This window comes from Chanos chanos, chromosome 2 (assembly GCF_902362185.1).
Source record: "Chanos chanos chromosome 2, fChaCha1.1, whole genome shotgun sequence".
Classification (NCBI taxonomy): domain Eukaryota; kingdom Metazoa; phylum Chordata; class Actinopteri; order Gonorynchiformes; family Chanidae; genus Chanos; species Chanos chanos.
In genome coordinates this window covers 8,111,806-8,138,077 of record NC_044496.1, presented here as the reverse complement: position 1 = coordinate 8,138,077, position 26,272 = coordinate 8,111,806, and the positions used below count along the sequence as shown (strand labels likewise).

Sequence of the window (26,272 nt, the reverse complement as noted above, 5' to 3'; positions counted from 1 at the left end):
AATGAAGAAATATTTCAGAATACAAAAAAAGAGAATGGAAATAAGAAAGAGCTGTAAAATGCAGCTTCATGAACATCAGGGTTTCTCAAATATCTCACATTCAAAGACAGTGAATATTTTCTTTGAGTCAGAGTAAGAGCATGAAAGAAAAAAAAAAAACAACAAAAAAAATATTTTCTATGAATACTACAGGGTACAGAGTATTCCATATCAGTCCTCTTGAGACGGGAAGGAATGAACTGTTCTCCCAGTAAATGACTGTCTTTCTGGTTTGCCAACACAGTGTCCCAATAACTCCCCTTCTCTCTCCTTCAAAATCAACCAGGAATCAACTGAAAAAAGGTCCACTCCACTCCCCCCTCCATGTTCCTCCTGACTGGTTAGCTGGCATACTTATTTCGGATGATCTCACCCCCTTCCACTTCCACTTGTTCATAGAGCCATTTTCTATCACAGCGGCACTCCACGCCACACTTGCGGGAGCCGCACTCCGGGCAGGGGTAGAAACAGCCCCTGCAATCCACGTCCAGACAGTCACACAGGTCCAGACCACAGGAGATCAGCAGACCGCGGCTGTCGTACACCTTACTTTTAGTCGCGATGGTCTGTCTGTGAGAAAAGAAATGAATTGCACATGAAAACGTCTGACAAATTTTCTTTCGTAAAATTTAAAGACATGATCACCTAAAAAAAACTACCTGATCGCTAAACTTGTTATAGGAAAAGGGCAAAACAGGGAAAGTTTGCTCTAAACTGTGTTTATTATGATTAATAAAACCCAGAGACACAAATAGTACAGGAGTTTCATTTTTAGATTTAAACAACACCAAAATAGTCCCTGAATTTCCTTCACTCTGTTCAACACAGTAGCATAAGTTTTAAAAATGCACTATAGATAAAATCAAAGGAAACTGCAAAGCAACTGATCCATTGTCTCATACCTGTCATTGGATGAATACTTGGCCCCTCCTCTTCTCCTGGATCCATCATTTGAGTTTCTATTCTGTCATAAAAGACAGATGTTGAATGTGAGTGATAAAATTTCAAAGATTATATGCAACTAACATGTAAAAAGACACAAACAGAAAATGGCATAAATTGTTCATATGAAAATTCTGAGTGTTCTGTGGACTACAATGAGAGTACTTCTCTGGTATGACATATGACAGTTTGATCTTCATTTGTGAGCTTCAACAGATCTCAGCAGAACATTTAGCTTTTGATGATCAGAAGTGTGAGATAGTGACATGTAAGGCTTACTTTTATGCTGTTTGGTGCACACTAGGCTGTATGTAAAACAATAAATAGCCTGCATGAATGTTCCAGGGAATGAGTACATAGAGAGGTGTTAGAGCCTTCTTAATGGAATGACTCTTACATACATCACAAACACTGAGGAAAGTCCAGCTTAGGAGAGCTGTGAGTGATTTTACCTTTGAGCTAGTCTCTCTTGTAGTTTGTCTTCTCTCCTTTGCACTTTGTTTAGCTTTGTCTCGTTCATTAAACAAAGTTGACTGGCGGCTGGTCTCATTTGACTCCTTGACCATGATTCCACTTCGGTTTTTCCGCAGTTCAATCTGCAAAAATGTTACAAATAAACATATGATTCCGTTGGAAAAAATAAATAAATAAACAAACAAAAAAAACTCCACCATGACCCGTAAGTTCTTTTTAAGAAGCAAAGCTTAGACCTAGTGGGATAAGGATATGGGATATGGCATGTGGCCTCTTTGTGTCTCAACATCTTATATACACGCATCTTATAATCTGGAACTCTGGTAAGTATTATGAGGCTATGGCATGTCCAGTGATAATGAAATGATGAGAAAAACCAGGACAGTTGCTCATTAAACACAAGGAATGCCATCAGAACTTTTCTTCCGCAGTAATGGGGTCTTGTTACATGCTCCATGAGTTTCTAATTCTTCGTGACACACTCACAAAACACAGTCAAAATCCATGAGGCAGGAGTGGAAGTGATGCGACTGTCATAACAAATAACGAATATGAGAGAAAATGAATTCCTTTATTCTGAGAGTATCAGTGATGAAAATAAGAGGGGAAAGCATGTGAATGTGTGATGTGGGTCCTTTTTGTGGTTCTAACAGCATTTGATTCAAATTTTTTGGCTGAAATTGTGCTTTGAAATAGTAACTGAAAATCAAGAAGACAGAATTATCAAGATGCAGAATACGACTGATCATTCTATCTGTACTATATATCTCAACCTGGCAAACCAAAAGGAGAACAGTAATGAGTTGTAATGAGACATAGTGTACCTCAGTGTGCAGGTTCATACTGAGCAACCTTGCCTGACTGGCAGGCTACTCTAACACCACAGATGGACAAACATGAAAACACTCACAGATATGCACACACACACACAAACACACACACACACACATACTTTTGCAGTATCACCCCCAGAGTTTGGCAAGGTAGAAAATATAGTTGGAACAGCATCTTCTCTCAGGAACTGTTTTCCATTGTAATCGCGGAAACAGTCTGGCTGAAAGTGCTCAGAACACAGGCAGGAGTTGGGAGTTGGAACAAAGGACTTTCTCCCTAGGCTTCGTACCCATTGCTCTGCTAACTGAGGCTTACTGATTGGGAACCTGAGAGAGAGAGAGAGAGAGAGAGAGAGAGAGAGAAGGGCAGGGTTTAGGTCAGTATACATCCCAATGGAAATTCCATTAGGAGTGGCGTTTATTTGTGCATTAAGGGTCTAAGCCACTACACAGAAAAAAAAACTTCCTCCTTTTTAGAAAATTATTAGTGTTTCATTTACACAGACAGCTTTATATTTCATACATGTAAGTGCAGGTACAACATATTTGCAGTAAACATATGAATCTCACCACAAACATCCAGTAAACATCAAGAGCAAATCTCACTGTGAAGTTATAACGCTTCCAAAAAGACTAGGCTTATTTTTGCTATCAGCTCTCCCTTCAAGACAGTTACCTTTTAGATGACATGAACTACTACCACCACCATTTTTCAGTAATCATTACATATGCTAATAATGGACTCTCCGGCAGGCATATACCATTGGGTCTGCAAATGAGAGCCAAATAAGAACTTTGCTAATATCATAAAACAGCGACAATGTAACAGGGCCACATAAACACCCCTAGAAGCATACTCTAGGTAGCACAAATGACCAACCTTCAAAAGTTGACGCCTGGTCAGAATATCCAGATATCCAAAGCTAACACTAAAACAAACGCAAACCACGACAGCTTGTTCAGGTCAACTCAATAGCCCCCTGACTGATGCCTTTTTGTTTTTGCTAAGTGTGGAAGGCCCATAAGTCGCAAAAATAAATATGTAGTAACGTTCTGTAAATGTACGCGATATATAAATAATTCAACCTCAGAGAGACAAACGTATCCGTGTCAGAAGTCATGCGTCTTACAGGCAGTACCTTACCGATAAAACCGAATTTCTGACCCTTTGATGAAACGATTTGTGCACCCAATAGCGGCGCAAGACACGGGCATAATGTCAAACCTCCACAGGTTCCGAGCTATAGACAGAAGTTTGATATGATGCAGTTACACTTAATGTTCTGTATTTGATTGCTCCTTCATTCATGAACAAAGTATTTTCAGTCTGAAAGCTTTGCCTCTGTTTCTTCTTCTTGGGTGTACAAAGGCTTTGGAACAGCGCGGGCCCTTTACCGCCATCTATTGAGCTGGAGTGGGGCATACAAGAATGCATATATGCATAGAAACGAGTGAAAATGCTTCTTGTAAAATGAACGTAGATAAATAATTTGTGACAAGCTTGAATTTAATGGATACCATGGACAGAATGATCTCAAAACAATGAATATATTTAAAAATGTACAGAAGCGTTTGTATACGTTTATAGACTAAACCAATAACACGAATTAAATGCATTCGCGTTTTTCGGCTATTCAGATTAATTAACTGTCTCTTTATACATGGTTCGCTTTCTGGGCTACCTTTGATAATGTATACTCGAGTTGTTAACAAGAACACACACTGGTTTTAAGCAGCTGATTGACAGGCGTAGCCTTCCCATGGCAACCAATGAAATAAATGCATCGTACACCACAGTAACCAATGAGATGAAAGCGTGCGGTATTTGAACGCTCTTTCTAGTCTTTGTGTACCTTTTTTTCAGCGGCGTCGTAGTCAGTGTAGTAATAATAGCAAACGTGGTGAAGCCAGGTGTTTAAACCTCTTCGTTGTATTTCGATCAAGATCTGACCAAACCATTGCCATGGAAGGTCGAACTGTTGTAAGTCTGATAATATCAATCAAGTGTTTGATTCGGGCTATGTAGTGGGCTGGCAAATTCGGTTGTTTGGGTTTTAACATTAACTCAAGGACACGCGATTTCTGGTAGTTGCATTTCTTATATGCACATTAAGCTCGGCACTTGCACGATGGATAGACGCTCCGACGTTTTTAGACGTTCTGCATATAATTTCTGCTGCTTTAGCCAGTTTTCTTCGCAGTTAGCACAACCGATTAGCTTGTTTGCTAAACAGGTTGACTTGAGGCCTAGACTTGGTGAACTACGCAGGCCTGATTAAGTTGGCTGTCGACGCAGTAATATTTGAAGGCGAACTCTGACTGCAAAATATAGCACTTTGTAACTTGATTTTGACCGTTGTGATTTGAACTCTTAACCAGGCAGTTAAAAGTGCAATGTCTTTACAGCGCTGGAAGTTTGAGAATGCAGCCCCAGCAGCCGGCAAAGTTGCTCATAACGGGGCGAAGAGGGCTGTATTAGGAGAGCTCTCAAATTTTCCCAACAAAATGGCACAAGCCAAGGTGGGTATCGTGGCATTTCACGTGCTCGGCTACTTTCCTCAATTACAGCTTTACTGCGTCAAGTTTTTGAATGCCTTAGTTATCCTCACGGCTCGCATGGATTTCCTTTTCAGAAGGTTCAAAGTGGGAAGCCTTCCGTGGTGTCAGCAGGTCAGCCAACTGCTGCGCAGTCAAAAGGTGCACCCGCGTTGCGTAAAGTCCGGTTTGCCTCCCCCAAAGCTGCAGCCGCCCCTAAAACTGTTGTACCCGAGGTCCCTGCTGCTGATGTGTCAATGAAGGAAGAGGAGCTGTGTCAGGCCTTCTCTGATGCCTTGTTTCCCGTTGAAGACATTGATGAGGGTGATGCAGATATGCCTCAGTTGTGCTCTGAATATGTGAAGGACATCTATGCCTACCTACAAACTCTTGAGGTATGAGGGTTTGGTTTTTTTTTGTTGTGTTTTTTTTTTTTTTGTGCGGTTCTGTAAGTTCATTAACTGGACTGGAGCTGTTGTAAATGCAAGACATGGCATTGGGTACAAAATGCAATTAATCCAATTCTGTTACAGATGCAGCAGTCAGTCCGTCCAAAATACATGCAGGGATACGAGATAAATGAACGCATGCGTGCCCTCCTGGTTGACTGGCTTATTCAGGTGCATTCAAGATTCCAGCTGCTTCAAGAAACCCTCTACATGACCGTGGCCATCCTAGACCGCTTTCTACAGGTAAGCTTATGAATGTTGGCGGGTGTTTTAACCACATTTTGTCTTGTTTTAAAACCATACTAAATACTGTACCTGTTTAGGTTCAGCCAGTGTCTCGTGGGAAGCTGCAGCTGGTTGGAGTGACCGCCATGGTTATTGCCTCAAAATATGAGGAGATGTATGTCCCAGAGCTGGGCGATTTTGTGTACATCACAGACAACGCTTTCACTAAGGCCCAGATTCGACAGATGGAGATGATGATGCTGAGGGAGTTGAACTTCGAGCTGGGACGACCTCTGCCCCTTCACTTTCTCAGGAGGGCCTCAAAGGCTGGAAATGTAAGACCATGGTTTTCTTGCCTGCATCGAGTTACAGGTCACTTAATGTTAACCTCACATTGATTGTGTCTGCATCTTATTGCTTTGTGGTAAAGATGGCGGTGACCTTTTTGTTTTTCAGGCTGATGCTGAGAAGCATACGCTAGCCAAGTATTTTCTGGAACTTACTTTGATGGACTATGACATGGTGCACTACCACCCATCTGAAACAGCAGCCGCTGCCCTCTGCCTGGCTCAACTTGTGCTTGATGGACAGAAATGGGTAAGTTGCCCATTTGAGATCTCTCCCACCCCCAGTGTAGTGCGTGTTTGTGCTCTAACCTCTGTGCGCCGCCGCCCCCCCCCCGCATGTTTTAGACTCCAACACAGAAACACTACTCTACCTATGACGAGGCCCACCTGAAGCCAATAATGCAGCAGCTGGCCAAAAATGTAGTCCGAGTGAATGAGGGACTGACCAAGCACATGGTAACTACAATTCCCATAACTGACTAGTGATATTTTAGATGATTTTAAATTTCCGTACTGAGTTTGTTTTGGGTTTTTCCCTTGTCTAGGCAGTGAAGAATAAATATTCTAGCAGCAGGCTGATGAGGATCAGTCTCCTCCCTCAGCTGAAATCTGCCCTCATTAAGGATATGGCTGCCCCTCTACTGGCTAACTCCTGAGACCTCCAGCTGTGGTTGGACTCTTCATTTGCACTTTATTTTTGCATTTCAGTCAGCTGGGAAATGGTCTTCTGGACTGCTGCTTTTAATCTCATGTACATAGTTTTCTGGTTTGTACAAATAAACATGATTTTTATGATTTTTACAAAGGACTTTTTTAGGGTGGTTTTTTTTTTTTTTTTTTTCCTGGAATTTGCCCAGTGCTGTAAACTTGATTTCACTGTTCTTGAAGTCCAGCCATTGTTTACACTCTTAATCAGTGAACTGTCATGACGCCACTTGGGAGTTGAAAGGCTGGCTAGGTTCCTATAAACCAAATGTTCCTATCCGGCCTTGCATTGAATCAGGTCTGGCTTTCTTAATCAGTTTGTTCACATAAAATGGTACAGCTCTAGTAGGTATAGACAACTGGGGGAGTTACTTCAATTGTAAAGAGCAGTCAGTTACAGGAGATTGGGAACACTGTTGAAGCATGAATGAGTGGAGTGAAACATCAGAACACACGTTTGCAAATGCCATTTAGGACCTCAAGCATTTTCATGTTATCCTAATCTTATGCCTTTTGTAATTGTACATGAAAATTAGGCACTGTATGAAGTGTTCTGTGTTGAAGTGGCTATAATTTCTCTCATGAACTACTTCATCTTCTAATCATATGGACAAACTACTAGCTGTAGTTTGTGTCTGCAAAGCTGTTTTTGACTCATCCAATGAGAATGCAACAAACCAAAGCTGAAGCCTTAGTTGTAGTTTCTATTGTTACCATGTTTAGGCAACCCATGGGTAATTTCACAGCGCTAGTCTAGTATTTTATAATTTAAGGGTAAGGACAAGTCAGCAGCTTAAAGTTCAAGCCTGAACTCTGATGTGATTTTCCTGATGCGGTCTTTCAGCAAACCTGTATGTATCAAGCTTTTCTTTAGAACAGTGATTCTCAACTATTGATCAATTAATCATCAAGCCCTTGATAAGCTCAATTAACTGTTTGTTTTAACTCTTCATTATTAACTAAGACATACAGGACAGTGGGCCCCCAGGGCTGGAGTTTAGAATCACTGTTTTAGAATACAGCAAGTCCACAGTGACATTAGCGGAGGTAGCTCCATATCATTCAGACCAATTGATATTGTTTCATTTTGACTCCTGTGAGAAAGGAGAATAGTATCAAGAATATTTCATCACAGAGAACCCAACATCAGCCCGTTTGACGTTAGAAATGTTAATTTGGGAATTCCCAATGAATAGTGTCTTGATTATTACAGAAAATGACCATTGTTGCTGAAAAAAAAAACCCCAAGATTTCAAGCGTTGGGTTGCGCCATCTGAGTTGCCAACAGATGCCGAGACAAATTTTAAAATGAGACTTGGCGTAAATAAAGATTTCTTCTCTCATAGCAAGGCTGGCTTAAACAGCTTCTTTTGTAGGTTCTGGTGCATCACATTTACAAAGCCTGTTTTTCTCTGTAACAGTTTCAACTGTACTGCTCACAAGTGCTGTGTGTCATTTGTACCACAAATATTTATGGGAAAGGAATGCTTGGGAAAATGTTTATGCTGTCTGCCAAATGTCTGGTGACTCTTGACTACTACTTTTAAATGAAGTAAGAAAACGCCTGCAAAAGGATTTGCTAGCGTAAAAACAGCTAATTACTAATACTTCAGGTATTTATGCAACACTCAGATTCATGTTCAATAAAGTGTTGTGGTCTTGGTATGAAGAGTGTGTTTTGCGTAAATAATAATGATTTTCTGTATCCAGACCATTCTTAAAAGCGCGTATTGAAAGTCTTTTGCTCCAAAGATGGTGATGAGTGCTGGCATCATGAGAAACACACAAAGGGGGCCAGGCACAGTGTTACTCCCCAGACAACTTTTGTCAGTTGTTCCTTTAGTTTTGTAGTTTTTACAAAGAAAAGTGGCAGGATTTAAAACCGCTTCCTATTGAAACATACCATTCTGCGCTTGCATTAAGAGTAGAAGGTTATTCCCACACCAAACAGTTAGATGTCCCAAAACATTTTCATGGTCAGTGTACATAATATAACCAAAATGTTATGGGCATTAATAAAAACAAGGCTAACACAGGCAAACCCCCCCCCCCCCCCCCCCCCCCCCAAAAAACCCAATTCAAACTCAGGATGAGATAAGAATGAGATGTAAAAAGACTTGAGAACATTCCAAATAATGTTTTAAAAGCCAAAACAAGTTAATATTAGAAAATACCACTAATGCTTTTATTATATTCAATAAAAATGTTCATCTAATATTAGATATTGCACAAAAAATGCCTGTACACCAAAACAAAAAGAGTGAACGTTACAATAAAGCAAAACTGTGAAGTCTGTGCAGGAAGCTTTGACTGTAACACGCAAATGAAAAGGGTACTGTGAGCATGTCATAGAAAAGGGGAAACTATAAGGAATCAATGTGTAGAGGGAAGTTAAACAACAACCCAAGTGAGACAAATGAAAATGTGCTGATATGCATAACTCTTCATTTAGCCATGATAAGCTATCTCCAGTTGGTAGCTAAAACCAAAAAAAAAAAAAAACGTTACTGTGCACAGGACATACAGGAGTAGAAAAACAACATCCAATTTGTCAGAGGCAGGAAAAGAAAGTGTATATGTAACAAAATTCATCCCTTCAATTTAAAACAAGTAGTACAAAATATTTACTAAACGCTAAGAGATGCATATGTAAAATCCCCATTCTGTATTTCCTCGTAACAAAATAGTTAATTTAACAAAACAGTTTAAATCAGTTCCTTTCAGTGAGTAGCACTTCTTTGGCAAATACATCCTTCATATACATCCTAGGTCAGTTGGTTTTGACCTTGTACATTTCTCTAAGGTCATTCTGATAAAGTGCTTTTAAACCACAGACAGTGCACTCAGTGTACAGTAACGGTGGGCCGGGGTATATTTTGCTTAAAAAAACAAAACAAAAAAAAAACCCAATAATGTAGGGCTTGAATGGGGGTTGGGAGGCAGGAAGGGGTTTCTGATTGGAATGGACCTTTCCTTTCCCAGTAGTCACTGTCAGCTATCATAGTTACATTTGGAATTATCTGGAATGTTTATAACTGCACATGCATGGAGATACAGTATATTACTTTACTGATTTGTAAAGTAAATGAGTCAGACTTGTTGTTCAACTGATTTGTCAACTGAATTTTTTTTTCTATTTATTTTGTTGGAATGTACCAAATTTTACTTCAAGAGGAAACACTACTGTAAAATACAATTAGCAGCAAAATATCCCCACTAAATCAATCAGATATAAACAAAACTACAAGACAATGTAAAATACAGTCAGGAGATGACTTTAAAGGCAAGCACCTTCCATATGTCAAAGTTCCTTTCCTTTCAAAAGCAAAAATTACTACATAAAAAATTAAAAAACCTCCTGTCCCCAGCAACGATGGATACTTCATTTTTTTCCAATAAAATAAAATCACCTTAAATATCATTAAAAGGTGAAAAAAAAACAAAGAGGAAAAAAAAAAAGTTTAAAGCTATAAATACAATAAATAATTTTGATCAGTGCCCACAGGGTTACTTTTGTCCCATTATGCCCTGGAGAAAAGTCTGGTTTTTACCCTCCTATGCACCTGAGAAGACAGCAGAAAACCGCAACACTGGTCCATCTCTAACACAGTTTTACATCAGAGTGCAGTGCCCAGCCAGGCCCAGGTCTGTGTCTTTCTCTTCATCTCACTTTTGCCCTTCTTTCCCTCCATCCGTTCATTAAAAGCGATCATATATGTAGAGCACGCGCACATCTCTCCGTCCGGCCTCTCAGTGGCACTTGAAAGTTCTAGATCTTTGTGACGTAGTTGTTTGGAAACAGGCCCTGCTTTCCCCGAAGCCTCCCTGTCCACCATCCTGAGGCGTCTGGCAAACACGAACACACAAAATAAGGTGACAATCTGATGATATGAGTAATGCAAACTGGGGGCATTTTCCCAAACGAGTCATATTCATTCAGATTTATTCAAAATCTATAAAACAGCGCCAGGCTGTCATAGTGAGCCTCTCCCATCATACTTTGGACCTGAAACCACACCCTTCTGATTGTCAGGAAAATTCCCCTCACTTCTAAGGCTACGTTCGCGCCGTCAGTCCAAATCTGACTTATGTGCATATCCGATTGGAATCCCATCATATGTAGCAAGTCTGAACGGCCGACAATCACATGAGATCCGATTTTTACAAATCCGTTTCAAACCACATTCGTGTGTGGTTTGAAAACCGATTCAAATCGCATTTTTGCAAATCAATTTAGGTCTGACTGCTCTGATCGGATTTCGCGTGTTTTCTTTTTACATTTGTGACCTTTGATGCCAGGTAAAGTTCACGTGCACATCACACGTACAGGAAACATGCTAGTTTCGTGGCGGAGGGAGCCACTGATGAGCGGTTGTAGGTAGTTGGACAGTGATACCGGCAGTGACAGCTGCACGAAATAAAGCGGCAAGCCTCCCCTGTCCCTGACGCTGTCTCATTATTTTTATAAAACTTGAGCCATGGCTCCACATTGCCATGCTGTAAATAGGCAAGCCCATTTCATTACCCTCCACTTTAGTTTGTTTGTATCAGCTACTTCTACTTTCAGGCGCAAGGTCATTACTATAGCAACCAATGTGGATAAGACCGAAAATGAGGATAGCCACCCGGACACACAGATCAGATCTGATCACTTGCAATATATAATGTGAACAGTCAATCAGGAAGATCGGATTCAGAATGGATATGCAAAAAATCGGATTTGGACTGACAATGTGAACCTAGCCTAAGTAACTCTAATAACGTGATAGTTTACGTAATGGGAGTGACTTCATTACTATCCTTGTGTGTGTGTGTGTGTGTGTGTGGCTCACCTTCTTTGATAATGTCAATGACGTCTTCAGCATTGAAGCTGAGTTCATCTGTGTCCTGGGCGTCATAAGCATACAGGGCCTTGCATTGAGGCACCTGAGGTTTGGGCTTTGGAGCAGGTTTGGGTCGGCCTCCGCCCGGAGGTGGCCTGTTGGTTGACTGTCTGTGAGCCCTAAATGATGGAGAAAAAAACAAAAAAAAAAAAAAAAAAAAAAACGAGAAGACAACAGGACATTTACAAGCAGCAGCAGTGGAAGCAGTAGGTAAGTTTTAGATTGTAGGTAAGTTTTAGATTGTAGGTAAGTTTTAGCTCCAGTTTTAGATTGTTGCGCTGTGTTTCTACTTTGTGCCGAAATAAGTGAAGCCATACGGGTAATTCTGGTGAACATTCTGATGAATAATGTGAAGTTAGCGAATATAGCTTCCCTAATTCCAAGTAAACCATTACAATATATATTACGGCTAACAAAGGCTATAAACAGCTTTGTGTTGTTGGTTATTATCTGTAACACCAGGTGGCGACAAACACCAATATTGTTTCCGACACCCTCTACTGCCGTGACCCCACAGGAAAGATTAGACTCTTGAAATAATGCTATTTTTCTCCTAAATGTGGAAGAAAACCAATTTCAGTCTGCATTCCTTACACACTGACCACTTTCCCCACAGCACTTCTGCTAGGGGGAAACTCAGGGTGCATGGGTATGCAAGAAGAATATTAAATATGCGAAGCATCTACTGGTCTCTGACTACACATTTTGAGTGGACTTTTATTTTGTCATGCAACAGCTAGGGAGAAAAGGTCAGAAAGGACCAGCGAAGACCAGTAAACGCCTTTGCTCTCTAAAGGCACATTTCTGTCACCCCTACCACATTCAAATAGGGGTGAGGGAGACAAGTTCATGTTTTTTTTTGGGGGGGGGGGGGGTTCTCTGACTGAAATTGGGCAAAATAAGATGCGCATCACCACAACAGCAAAACCACTGGAGAAATCTCTATTTCACGTCATATATTATTTAATCAAGACATTGTTGACTGCCACTAAACTTTATAAGGAAAAAAAGTAAAAAGCCCAGTAATCTGTCAGTAATAATAATAATAATAATAATAATAATAATAATAATAATAATACATTTTATTTGTAGAGCGCTTTTCATGATACTCAAAGTCGCTTGACAAGCATAAAATAATCAGTAAAAGAAACGTAATCATATGAAAAATAATGAGAGAAAATAAGAAACAATAAAATAGGAAATAAGTGTCAGTAAAATGATTTGGGCAGATTTTAGACTCCACCCATATGTCTAACCATGTGTCATACATCCATGTTTAGAAGGGGAGATAAGGAGATAAGGTTACAACATTACCAGTTAATCTGAGAAGATATTAATGGGCTCATTGACTTTTTTTCACTAGTTCCTTCAGTCAACATGTTTGAATTCCTCTTTGACTGTGAAATAACTTCTCCCACACCACAAAGAGGCTCAGCATAAGAGTGAGAAAAAGAAAGAGAGAGAGAAAGAAAGAAACATCTACTTCTACACTCAGGAAGCTACAAAAAGTGCTAGATCAACCACCAGTGCCAAAACCGTAATCACGCCACCAAAACATTCTGACAAACACTCACGTTGGTCCATTTTCAGCGGGTCGTCGATTTCTGTTGCAGTAAAGAGATATATGAGGTGTGTTATATGTATATAAAAGCAAGTATCATTGCTGGCCCTATATCACAGATTCACTGAGAGTCCATACAACCACAGTTTAAACAAATGGCTAAAACAAGGGCATTGTCTTTGGCAAAGGAAAAACTATCAGTGCTAGAGCTTCCGGCTTATCGCTAAAGATACTGCACTGATTAATGATATTTACCAAATTCCACAATGTGGAGGCCTTAGCTTTGCCAAAGACAACGCTTCCATTCAAGCCATTTCAGTCTATGTCATTATGTATACATATTGTGTATATGTGTGTGTGTGTGTGTGTGTGTGTGTGTGTGTGTTTGTCTGAGAGAGTGTGTATTCACAGGGAAACTGATTCTGCTCTCACACACTCACCCAGCTGCTCCCTGGTCTGGTACCCTGAGGCAGTCCAGGTTAGGCTGTGGTCTGCTGCCTCTGTCCTTGGCTGGATTGATATTGGTTGGCAGGAAGGGGCGGGCAGTGTTGCCTGATGGTCTCTGGTTCGAGTGATGCTGCGAGTTCCTTTGATTGGCTGTGTGGTTGGTATTCTTCAGCCCACCGTTCTGATGTGCCACTGTGTTAAACAAAAAACCCAATATGACTTTAACTTCAAACTGAAAAATCTTTCACATACACTTTGTGGATCTTTAAACCGTATCAAAATAAGGAGCTGTGTGAGATGTTTCATGACTGACCTGGCGGTCCAGGTGCAGCCCGTGAAGGAGTGTGATGGTGGGATCTGGAGTGGTGGGAGCGATTCTGAGTCATATTCTTTTTAGTGGGACCTAGAAAACAACCCTCAAAGATTACACATGCTAAAAAAAAAAAGCAGTCACAAAGACATTAAAACCCTAACCGAGTAGGCGCTGCAATCTTCTCTGCGTTCCTGAAAGCCGTCGCATGTAATTCTGCCTGTTGGCCCAGCCGTTTATTGTCCTAACTCCGACCAGCCGTAACACGGAACACTTCAATGCAAACAACAATTTTACGGTTCACCCAACTCACTTGGACTATTTTAACGGCGGTTACGATCTCAAAAGAAAATCTTAGAAAAAGCCAAAGGATGTTTTTCGAGAAACCGCCTCAGCAGCGACTTCAGACACGATTCCTCCGGGATATCTTTAATTACTACAAATACCACTCTTGACTGAGTCACACAACAGACAGAGCAGCGACTCTGACTCAATACTGGTATGACTAACAGGAAAACGGCCTGGAAAACGCGTTGTCGTGTTAAGATACTCACGGGAGTTCTTGGGGAGGCCAGGCCCGATGCTGACCTGCAGCATCTTGTTGGAGGGCCGCAGCACGGCGACGTCACCCTGACCCTGAATGAACTGCACCTGCCTGGATCCTCCTGCACTCCACGGCCCCCAGCTCTCCTTCTTCAACTTCAGCTCAAGACTACCAGAAAGAGAGAGAGAAAGAGAGAGACACAGAGAGAGACAGAGAGAGAAAGAACAACATGAATGCAGGTGAAAGAGAATAATACAGTATAAAGATGTAAGTGTGGCATGTAGAGTAAGCTACGACTTACGTGTTGCCAAATTTGAGCGGCAGCTTTCTCTGGGTCTTCTCCTCGAACCTGCGAGCCAGCAGGCTGATGAACTCGGTCTTAAAGACACACTCCAGCAGACTGTCATACTCCTGCTCGTGTAGGATCAGAAAGTCATCCTGCATAGTGCTGTGTGTGTGCGCATGTAGGGGGAGAGGGAGAGAGAGAGCGAGAGAGAGAGAAAGAGACAGAGACAGAGGAAGATGTCACAGGAAAATCAGTACACATGTAGGAAGTGAAACAAAGTAGACCGATGAGCTTGAGTGGAGAGGTGGACCGTATAAAATCAGGACCGCTAGAGTACAAAATATCTCCATTGGACATGAAGATGAACCTTCTTAACTCTTACCCAAAATCAATCAAAAAGTATCTGAACACATTAGATGCTTTGGAGCTTACAGATGATACTATGGAAGCAGCACAGAAGCACAGTCACATCAATAACTAGAGTGACCCAGACACACACAGCGATGGTCTGCTTCCCCCAATAAACTTAAGTCTTTTCTAATGAACACTTTACAACAACTCGCTTTTCCCTCCCAACAGCACCTGGTTCAAATTAAATGTAACCCCCCCCCCCCCCCCCACCCCCTCCTCCCCACCCCCCACTCATATAACATCTTTAGCACTCACGCTTGCTCTTCTCCTAGTAAACCCATCGACAACAAAGTTTACCATCACCCATAAACTACGCGTTTTCAGACGGACAATTCAGATACACACTGACTGCATGCACTCGAGTTACTGTTAGTTCACTTTACTGCTCTGTGGCACATAGATAAATATAGGAGATTATAAATAGCCCGACTCAGTTTGGTGGGAAGATATTTCACTCTGTCTTATCAAAACCACCAAAAAGTCCAGCTGGAGGACGTTTCTTTCTTTCTTTTTTTTTTTTTTTTTATTCTGTCATTTCACCGAACCTCCTGCACTACAAAAAAGATGTATGTACCCATCTGGGGTTTTTTTTTTTTTTTTATACAAGCAAGTGCAGACAGACACATATGACCGAGGCTCTGAATGTCTCCCAGATGTCTTTCACTCTGTGTGTGCGTGTGTGACATTTAGAGTTACATGGGACATATGAGGGGGGGGGGGGGGGGGGGGGGGGTTCTAAAAGTCCAGACTGAACCCTTTGAAGTCACTTCATGCATTTTTTGCAGATGGTTTTGCTTGGCTTGCTGTGCATTGTATGGAGAACTAAGTAAAGTCTGTTTGTACAAAGACAAGAGCTTTGAGTGGTATGATCCCACACACAGGTTTTAGTTTGAAACGTTGGGTATAGAGCAGTTTTTTTGGGGGGGGGTTTGGAGATGGGGGCTGTCATTTGAGGGGAGCCGGTTCCTGCAGATATCACGGAAATTTACTTTAATATGTTTGTACTATGTCAAAGGGGAGCAAGACTATTTTGGCAATAATGATTAGTGACTTTGCTTGTTAAAAATCTACCAGTGTGGCGTAAAACATTGGCTGCCTGTAAACAAACAGAACACACACACACACACACACACACACACACGCATGCACACACAGTCCTAGAGTTCTATGTTTGAGGCTTGGGTGAAACTTAAAGAAACATTTTTGAATGTTTTGGCCTTGTCCAAACACAGTAAACTAGCTCCTTTACCTAAATTCTAAATTTAAATCCTAAAATTATAACAGTACTGAATGTGTTGACACAATATCAAACAAATATTAAACACATATACTTATATCACATATATCACATAAATGCCTCACAGAGCCTTTTCATGGTTTCCCTTATGTCACAAAATAAGATGAGAGGCCAAACCAGAAAGACCACACAGAAAGGAGAGCCCTGGAGATCACTGTGATAGTCATTCAAATACGACAAACGCATATTCAATGTGCATGTTCTTACCTCAGAGACACGGCAAGGATCTGTTCCACCTCGATCTTCCGCTTCAGAACCTCCTTCACTTGCCCCTTCTCCGGGCCTTGTTTTACTTTTTCTCTCCCAATCAAGTACACGCACTTAGGGGTAAGAATCAAGTCTCTCTTAATGCTCTGTGCAAACAAAACAGAAAGACAGAAGTGTCAAGATACAGCATGTGACATTCTGTGCATGTTTCGAAGCTCATTCATTTGTAATTAACCAATGACGTCCGAGGAACTGAAGACGGAACTGTTTAGAGTTATAGCTGCCTTTAGTTTAAGGAATAGGAGGTTAATTACTTCACACTGTGACAGAGGTGGGTGTATATGTTTGGGAGAGGGAGGTCAAACCCTGGAGGGGTGAACTACCTTAAAGCGCCGGTCGTATTTAGTGACTTTGTCGGCGAAGTCAATCTTCTCTCTCTTGGCCAAGAACTGTCTGAGCTCTGGCCTGTCATCCATGCCCAGGTAATCACCCACAAAGTTCCTGTTTAAGCTGTGTCTTCTCCTCTCCTTCCTGTTCAGCAGCAGGTCAGAGGCTGGAGGGAGAGAGACAGAAACGAAAAAGCGCGAGAGAGAAAGAGAGAGAGAGAGAGTGTCGGGGGAATGAGTGTACATAAACAGTAGAGTACACCTAACTACGCCGATACGTCCTGTTTCGGCTGACGTTGCAATGGTGTTTGTGGTTACAAATGCAGCTAAATAAGTCCACTCCAAGTACAAAGGATACTCACCAAAAAACCTAATACCAAAAATGACCGCTGAGTACGACTCGACAAACTACTCACTGACGTTGTTTTTGAATTTGGAGGAAATGAGAGTTTTATCTACGCCACAGAGTTGTGTAAATCTGGACATTTCAGTGGAAAAGCCGTAGATGCCATGTTTTTGATGTATATTGTATTGTGATTGAATGAGGACCCAGCTGTGGCTTTCACTTCCCTCTTCTGAAACCATAGATGTGGTCAACGCACATTCTCTCGCACTCAGACCACAACTGAGTCAGTACCAAACACACATAGTCTCTCACACATTAACTGACTTCCATATTAGAGTGACGCACATACACGCTAATTCTAAAACCATGACTGATTAAGTGTCTTTTGCACACACTTATTGCATCTCTCATGCAATCACCATATGAACAGAATTGATATACACTCATTGCATCATACACAAACCGCGTGTGTGTCCTTGTGATTCACAGACGACGACAGTCTCTCACACTTCACCATAATATCTGTTCTCTCTCTTTTTCTCTCCGTCACACAAACACACACACACACACACACGCATTGCATCATACACAAACTGTCTATGTGTCATTGTGATTTACAGACAACAAAAGTCTCAGAGAGAGAGAGAGAAAGAGGGAGAGAGAGAAACACAAAAAGACTGTCACTCAATTTACAGCCATGCAAGTATCGCCCGAGAAGTGACCCACCTTCCTCTCTCATCTGGACGTATTTCTTTCGGGCTATGTACTGACGCCAAGCTCTTTGAATGGCACGAGCATAACCATCGAATTTTCTCTCCCTTGTCTCCTCCAGAAGAAAGAGCTGCAGAGAGAGAGAGGGAAAAAGCCATGTGAAACAAACAGACACGCACGTGAAAAAAATAATACTCAAATTACTCAAATCTGTCATGTCACAACAAACCCTCATTCTGGACAGAGCTACACGTGCATTACAATCAAGGCCGTATCAGCTTAACACACCCAAACGCAGAGGTAAACAGAGAGGTGTGTGAGTAAATGTGTGCTCTGCAGGTGACAGAGACAGAAAGGGAGTTTATATAGCCAGATTCAAAGCAGGGCCCTTTCAGAATATTGCTTATTAAAAACACTTGTCACAGAGGCATAACACATGATGATCATTTCAAAATGATTTATTCGGACATGAATTTATTTTTTTTTATCATTTATTTGTCATGAGTGATTATAAGCAGAAGTTCAGTGAAGCTTATTTCAAATGATTTAAAACAAGCGATTGCACTCTCTCTCTCTCTCTCTCTCTCTCTCTCTCTCCCTCTCTCTCCCTCTCTCTCTCCCTCTCTCTCTCCCTCTCTCTCTCCCTGTCCCTCACCCTCTCTCTCTTCTCTATGTTCCATTAACATAGCCAAAACTAATGAGGCAGAAAGCCCTTTAAATTCCAGTCCATCGCTGAGCTAAAAGGTCATCTCTTCCAGAAGCTTCTTCTCTAAATGAACCGGTTGAGGACGGACGTCAGGACCAATGAGCTGAGTCTGTCTGTTTTGGCATTCCCTCCCGGTCTTTCACACACAGACTCCCCTGAACCGCGCCAATACAGTATGCTGTGAGCATTACGCATGCTTTTACCACGGTAAATACCAAACTACGGTTTCCAAGCTTTTCTCCGTGTGTCCTATGTACGCACACCCTGCTGTCCTACTCTAGGCCTCCCAGACTAAACATCCTCTGCTTTATCACAAGAGAGTGGAAGTTTAGAGTCTCGGCATTGGCGTTAACTATCAGCACCGGGAGTCAAACACACACACACAGATACTAACGCACGCACAAACACACATACGTTACATTTGAATATGGGTTATATGGAAAAACACAACACATGCGCCCACATGCCCTTGAGCATGTTCTGATACACACAAACACACACTCCCACATACATAAATGTGTACACACCGAACTTAAACATAGACCACACATTTGTATATATGACAGAGAGAAAGAAAGATAGATTGTGAGTGAGCAAGTGAGCAAGGGAATGAGAGAGAGAGAGAGAAGGGGGGGGAGCAAGAAAGGACATCTATCTGTATTCTGTCAGATAAGTGAGTCCACAGTGGCAAAGCTGTCCACACAGCTCTGTTACCAGATCCACACACACACACACACACACACACACACACATAGTGTCCAGACAAAAACTCTTCAGTTACAAACTAATCATCAGTGTCAGCGTCTTATCTGAGAGGCAGTTGTGTTTTGAGAAGCCTGCTGGCTGGGCTTGGGGCCCCTCCTACATTTGAACTTTATATTTCATAAGCTCACCTCACACACAGAATCAGGCCTTAGAGCTAAATACTGGAGTTCTTCCAGCATGTAAGTGCCAATACCTCAAACTTCCCTGAGCAAGCTCTGTGTGTGTGCGTGTGTGTGTGTGTGTGTGTGTGTGTGTGTGTGTGTGTGTGTGTGCGTGTGTGCGCGCATGCGTATATGAGTGTGTGTCTGTAAGTGTGTGTGTGTGTGTGTGCATGCGTATGTGAGTGTGTGTCTATGTATACAGTACATATGTGTATCTGAGAAAGTGTGTATAAATATCAAAAGTGAGCTCACAGGCCAGCTACAAGCAGATCTTTCACGAATAATGTGAAAGAGAAGAAAAAAAAAATTGCCATGGCAGCGGAAAAAGCAAAAACAGCCTCCACCAGACCAGCGGCTCTTGTATCACAGTCAGCTCTTGTGTACCAACTCCACAGTGATGTTGACTCAACAGTGCTGACGTGGGTCTAATCCTGTTCCTCCCTACTCCCTGTTCTCAAACTTTCCCTCACATATTCGACCTGAGAGAAACATAACAGTTCCCTGGACTCCTTGTTCAGTTGTTCAGCCACCACAGAACTGGTTCTGGAATTGCTTGACTCTTTTCAATTTGTTACTCAGTTACCAACTCTTCTGGAAATCTGAATTGCGAACAAAGAACATCGGGACATTGTCATGAGGCACACTGTGCAGACTTTTCATGGGTTTGAATGAGTTCCTGTCATACTGGTGAAACAACACTTTGTCTATATCGTGCAGCATTGCCTATGAGGACAGTAAACTTGCGCTGTATGGCGCAAAGCATCTTGCGGGTTCCAGCTGGATCGATAAAAGCAAACTCTTTGTACCAAATCACCCATGATACCTTGCAGTCACTGTTATTGTGGGCTTGTTTACACTGGGCGAGAGAAAGTCTTTATCAGTGCTTGTATTTTTAGCTTTTGCCGAGAGGGAAAGCAGGCCGTACCGATTCAGGGGCTTTGATGAAAATCTTGGATTGACCCAGCTGGTATTGATCTGGGTCCATGTTGACTGATCGCAGGAGATGCAGCACACCCTGTTTTTCATCCCCACGCCATGTTGGCCATGACTCCTTTGTCAAAATGGCGTACCTGAGAGAGAGAGAGAGAGAGAGAGAGAGAGAGAGAGAGAGAGAGAGAGAGAAAGCATGGTCAACTCCCTCCCACCAAAACAGAACACACAACACTGAGACCCTCACTATTGGTTGAGAAAGAGGAAACTGTCTCACTGTCTCTCATTAGGGGGGGAAATATCTACACTTTATAATTATATTGCAAATTCAAATGTCAGAAATAAGGAACTATATGCCTTCCACATTTCGCATTAAAGGGACAATGTCTTTGCTGTAATCAGCAAAGTATTAGTTCAGCTTTCAGACTGAATACTAAAGCAGACTGAGCAACCCGACAAATACAACACAGCTCTTAAAGCACATACAATACAAACATGTGTATCTGTCACTATCTGCTTATCTTAAAACAACGCTGGCATAATTACACAGGGAAAGCCAAAATCTTTATAAGACTTTTCAGACACGAGGCATAGTTTTCAGCTTTTGTGTTTGTTTATACATGAAACAAGCTGTTCCAGCAGGGGGTCCGTTTGTGCGGTTGTGTGTGTGTGTGTGTGTATTCATGTGTGCAGAAGTTTATATTCTGTGCATGACAAAGAAAGGCCTGATCTGTGTGTGTGTGTGTGTGTGTGTGTGTGTGTGTGTGTGTGTGTGTGTATTTGCAGGGAGGGCCCACAGTAACAGGGTGGACCAGACTTACATATCCAGGTCATCTGGACAGCAACGAGACGCCAGCACACAGTAACACATCAAAAGCACAAAGGAGTAAAACTCCTGTTGCTCTTACAGCTACATCAACAAACGCACAATCCGTTCATTCAGGGGCCTGAACACAGTATGACTGTGTGACATACAGCGAGGGTGGCAATAACTCTGTGTTTGGTCCCTGTGCTTTAGCTGTGCACAGCACTGCTGCGCTGGGCTATGTCTGCCAACAATAACAGCACCAAAGTGAGAACTTCCTGATCACATCCGAATACTGACCCTGTCCCCTCACTCACAGAGGGAGGCAGACAGAGAGAGATAGGGAGGGAGAGAAAAAGAGAAAGAGAGAGAGAGAGACAGACAGAGAGAGAAAGAGAGAATTAAACGTATACTTAAAAGGAAGTGGGGTTTTCATCAGTCATTCTCTCTTTTTCTCTCTTTCATTCTCTTTCATGCACAACTCTCTCACCCTTAAGCCATATCTCTTCCTTCCTCTCTGTATTCCCTTTCCTTCTCACGATGCTGCATCTTTTCATCTCAGGCCAAGAATGTAACATGTGATTATTTTCACAGTCCCTCTCTTCACCTTACGGCTCCGTGCCGTTCTCAACCTGGTCATAAGCCTGCAGACGACAGCTCTCTTTACCTGTTTAGAAACTTCCGGAAGACTCTGCGGTAAGCATAGCCGGCACGCCTCACGCGGATATTCTCCTTCAGACCGAGATATTCCACCTGGTGTTTCACTCTGCAAAGAGAGAGACGAGGAGGATGAGTCAGATTCAGATCCAAGTACATTCTCTGGGAATGTGCTTGAGTGTGTGTGTGTGTGTGTGTGTGTGTGTGTGTGTGTCTACCCACATGCTTGTAACAAGTTTCTTCCATTGTCAAAAAAAAAAAAGCCATTTTTCAATACTCATTCCCTAAAAATATGATTAAAACACGCTTTACCGGTCTTGTTTTAAAAACAACCAGATACTCAGTGGCCTTAAAAGGACATTAGGATAAGCACACACACACACACACACACGCACACGCACACGCACACACACACACACACACACACACACACACACACACACACACACACACACTTCCTAGGAATGCAACTTTCCCGGTGCTCATTAAACAGCCAATCGTGGCTCTAGTTTGCGCTACCGTTCACAACAGGAAGAACATTAGGCTCTGAACAATACAGCAGACAAGTTTAGTACATCTTGTACAAAATCCCACCTCTCCATCCACAGAAGAAATGGTATGAAAAGAAAAAGAAAAGGAATAGGAGGAAAAAAACCCACAGCACAGTGCCAATGACCTCCTCCTAAAAAAAGTACTTTAGCAGTTTTCTCAGGAGTTTCAATCATCTCATATGGTTGGAGGCTCCAAAACATACAAGTTGATAATCAAATAATTTCAAGAGAACCAGTCCATGTGTGTATCCACAGTTCCGAAATAAACACTTATTTATAATCATTTTCTTTAAGCATATTTTGGTGTTTTAAAAACGACTGATTCCCGTGATTCTAACGTGGAGGTAAAAACTATCCCGCCGAAGAAGCAGTAAAAGAAAAATCCAACTTGAATGTTTTGAAAACTGTATAGACAATGAGAGGGTTTTTTGATAAATTGTTGTCGTGGGTTAACATCTGTGTGTGTGTGTGTGTGTCCTCAAATTCTTCACCTCCCCTCCTCCCAGTCTTTGGGCTTCTTTGTCTCGTTGGGTTTGATGCAGCGGATGTAGTGGGGTGTGCACTTCATCAGAGTGCTCACCAGGTCATTCGCTTGTCTCTACAACAAAAGCATGAGAAGAACAATAAAAGGTGTAATAAGAGGATTAGAAAAAAAGAAAACGTCAGAAAAACAGCTGCAAAATGTTTAGTTCACTGTATCCTTCGTACTAGTATGGAAGTCCTAATGTGTGGCATCTCGCCCTCTCTCTCTCTCTTTTTATCTTCCATCCAATATGTAGGTCCATTGTCTACAATATCTAAACTATTATACAGTAAACATTATTAAATGTTTACAGCTGCAAAATGCTCAGGTCTCTGTGGTCTTTGTATTGTTACAGACATCTTAATGCGTGGTATCTGGTTCTTTCCCTCTTTCTTTCTCTCCCTCTCTCTGTCTGTATCTCTGTGTTTAGTTCCACGAACAGTTGTCGCCATACTGCCTGCACCGATCCGCTACGAAAAAAATCTACATTACGTGTCCACTGACAGGACTTTTTCGTTGGACCTCTCTTAACCCGACAGACACCGCTTGTGCAAGTGGCACTGTGAAGCTGTTGTAGCTACAAAAGTCATCAGAGCAGAAACTTTGATGACTGAACACACAGATAAGGCAGTAAAACAACACCCGGGTGAAAGAGGCTTTCATCAGACTGTGCACCTGGCCAGTAGGGTGAGTGAGACCATCACGGGCGGGAGAAAAGGCCAGATGTTCCCATTCTCATCATAGCTTTGATATAGAGGATGAATGCTACATCACTGAAGCTCTTCTCAACATTCCTGGAACTAGACTACATTCTCCTCAACTGATCATGTGTGTAATTATTTCTGTTATATTGTTTATAAGTGTACAATAAGCATACTTCTCATACCACAGTGAGACAAGAGCCTTGGAATCAGGAATCTTGTATTTTGTTGATCGTTGTAAGTTCTGCTCTGGTAAGGAACCTTGTATGAGAGCGTCTGCTAAAAGCGGAAAATGCAAACATGAGTATTCACCTTGATCTTGCTGCCTGCCGTGGTAGGTCGACCTTTCTTCTCGGCGTTCAGGTTTTCTGGGAACAGGGCCCGTATGAACGCTCTGGAGAGGAGAACCAAAACCCAGGAGCAGAGGAGTTAAGGAAAGAAAGAGGGAGAAGCAGCAAAAGGTTACAATATTCGCGATGGTCTGGCACCCGTAAGCAAATAAAACTCACAGGACACGCCGCAACTCCGGACCGGAATGAAAAGCATTTCTCTACTGCCGTGCTACTGTTGCTTTGCATGAGCAGAATTTTTTTCTTTTTTTTTTTTTTTTTTTAATTTGAATCTCTTCTCAATAAACTGCGGTCAGTTTAATTCAAGAATGCCACAGCACAGATCGTTCTGAAACTTGAGGTACAAGGCTAGACTATGAATAACTGTGGCTTTAAGCTTGTGCTTTGCCAAAACTGTGACTTTTACGTCTTTGAAAATGGGCTTTTGACTGAACTAGGAATCCTACCAATATGCTCCGAGTTACCGCATTCCTTTAAATGACATTAGCGTGTCGCGGTAGAGAAGGGCGGTTGCATGCTAGTCTGACTGTGGCACATACCTGTGAGAAATTCCAGAAACTCTAAGCGTGTAATATCTTTTTTTCAATCTTAGCATGCCTGAGAAATGCGTTTCACAAATACTTATCAACTCTTGATATCCCCAGCGGAATCAGATGAGATCTCTTATAGTTTTGTCACGGGGTAAAAAGCATGTGATTTTTAAATATACTCACACTTTCAGAAGAGGCTGACGAATAAGCAATGGTTGAATGAGCAATGGATAATCGGTTTATTTCTTTAACATCTATGACATTTGCAAATGGCCTATTCACTCAGGGGTCATCTGAATACAGAATGAAAGCCTGAGAGCAAAGATGTGTTGAAAAGAATATCAGATTTTTGTGAATAAAGAGGCTCTTGTTTTGCAAATTAAATTGGCAGAATCGTGATGAATATCAATTCTGAAAATGGCATATGCATCATTAGGTCACAGGTTTTTTAATCAGGGTCAAATGTCATGGAGTCAGCCTGCAGCTGGACCAGGGCCTCTCTAACCATTCATAGCTGACAAGAGTGATTTTTTCCTTCTTTTCTCTAAAAAGAACCTGCTCCTCTGAGGAAATACAAATTTACCTCTGCGTTTTCCTCAAACGAGGGCGTGCATATACATGTGCATGTTTGTGTCTGAGTATGTGTGTGTGCACGCGTGTGTGTGTGTTTGTGCGTGTGCGAGTGTGTATGTTTGTGTGTTTGAGTGTGTGTGTGTGTGTGTGTGTGCGTGCATGTGTGTGTCTGTCATATACATGTGCATGTTTGTGTCTGAGTATGTGTGTGCACGCGTGTGTGTGTGTGTGTTTGTGCGTGTGCGAGTGTGTATGTTTGTGTGTTTGAGTGTGAGTGTGTGTGTGTGTGTGTGTGTGTAAGTGTGTGTGCGTGCATGTGTGTGTGTGTGTGTCTGTCTGTCTGTCTGTCAGCACGTGTCTGAGTGTGCTGTAGACATGGTCCCCCAGCAGACCTCAAACACAATAGAGTGAGGAGGCAGCGTGAGGCTGTTTGCACAGATGGCTGCTGGGACTCCAAAAAAGGAGGCTGAAGAATGCATTAGATTGGCAAGCGTTCTCTATAGCTCTGCTCCCCAGGGAGAAGCGGAGCTCTGTGAATCTGAAAAGAGCCCCAAAAGTTCAGACAGCATACAAGGACACAGAGCCTAGCACACTTCCATTGTCTCCGGCCACACTCCAGCTGGACTTATTATCACTGTCATTTACATACATTTAAAGGAGTCTGCCTGGATGTGGGCTAGACAGACGAACAGACAGATAGATAGGTCGATAGATAGATAGATAGATAGAGAGAGAGAGAGAGAGAGAGAGAGAGATAGAGTGAGAGAGAGAGAATGCCAGATGGCTGTCACTCACATTTCACTGCTCTGCATCAGTTCAATCAGGTCAGTGAACAGAACATCCCGATTCCTCTCACAGAAACCCTCCACATCATACGACACCTGGAGACAAAAGCAAGACTCACATGAGTGTATGTGTGTATGTGTGTGTGTGTGTGTCCACGTGTTATGCACACACAGCAAGAACTGTCTGTTAAAGCTATCAGAACAGGTGCTTAATCAAAATGTCACATCAGTATGTTAAGATCATTGAAGAGGAGGAGAAGAGAGAGGAAAGGAATGTTATAAGTTCTCTGTATGAGC

General features: G+C 42.0%; 3 protein-coding genes across 4 annotated transcripts in view; 1 reads left to right on the top strand and 2 right to left on the bottom strand.

Annotated features, from left to right (window-relative positions):
* Positions 1–172: 172 nt before the first annotated feature.
* On the bottom strand, positions 173–3,606 carry arl14ep (ADP-ribosylation factor-like 14 effector protein). The gene is made up of 5 exons (XM_030766672.1): positions 3,433–3,606; positions 2,408–2,615; positions 1,434–1,577; positions 942–1,003; positions 173–609 (listed from the first exon to the last, which is right to left on the bottom strand). Exons 1-5 carry the CDS (start codon positions 3,501–3,503, stop codon positions 381–383), a joined length of 714 nt encoding a protein of 237 aa, XP_030622532.1. The 5' UTR covers positions 3,504–3,606; the 3' UTR covers positions 173–380.
* A 1,076-nt stretch (positions 3,607–4,682) lies between these two features.
* ccnb2 (cyclin B2) lies at positions 4,683–6,500 on the top strand. Its single transcript, XM_030794154.1, has 7 exons — positions 4,683–4,808; positions 4,922–5,218; positions 5,357–5,515; positions 5,596–5,832; positions 5,954–6,094; positions 6,190–6,300; positions 6,390–6,500. Exons 1-7 carry the CDS (start codon positions 4,683–4,685, stop codon positions 6,498–6,500), a joined length of 1,182 nt encoding a protein of 393 aa, XP_030650014.1.
* Positions 6,501–10,004: 3,504 nt separating this feature from the next.
* Positions 10,005–26,272, bottom strand: part of myo1ea (myosin IEa) — a 47,024-nt gene continuing 30,756 nt past the window's right edge. The window contains exons 15-29 of one of the 2 annotated variants that reach the window (XM_030766543.1): positions 25,986–26,071; positions 24,050–24,131; positions 23,005–23,111; positions 21,973–22,071; positions 20,496–20,640; positions 17,954–18,068; positions 16,879–17,048; positions 16,496–16,641; positions 14,596–14,742; positions 14,305–14,462; positions 13,754–13,843; positions 13,434–13,632; positions 13,007–13,036; positions 11,382–11,551; positions 10,005–10,395 (exon numbers count right to left, since the gene is read on the bottom strand). In XM_030766543.1, coding sequence (XP_030622403.1) covers positions 10,319–10,395; positions 11,382–11,551; positions 13,007–13,036; positions 13,434–13,632; positions 13,754–13,843; positions 14,305–14,462; positions 14,596–14,742; positions 16,496–16,641; positions 16,879–17,048; positions 17,954–18,068; positions 20,496–20,640; positions 21,973–22,071; positions 23,005–23,111; positions 24,050–24,131; positions 25,986–26,071 — 1,821 coding nt within the window. In that variant the 3' untranslated portion in view covers positions 10,005–10,318. The remainder of the gene's footprint in view (positions 10,396–11,381; positions 11,552–13,006; positions 13,037–13,433; positions 13,633–13,753; positions 13,844–14,304; positions 14,463–14,595; positions 14,743–16,495; positions 16,642–16,878; positions 17,049–17,953; positions 18,069–20,495; positions 20,641–21,972; positions 22,072–23,004; positions 23,112–24,049; positions 24,132–25,985; positions 26,072–26,272) is intronic. The other variant, XM_030766544.1, reaches the window with a different exon arrangement.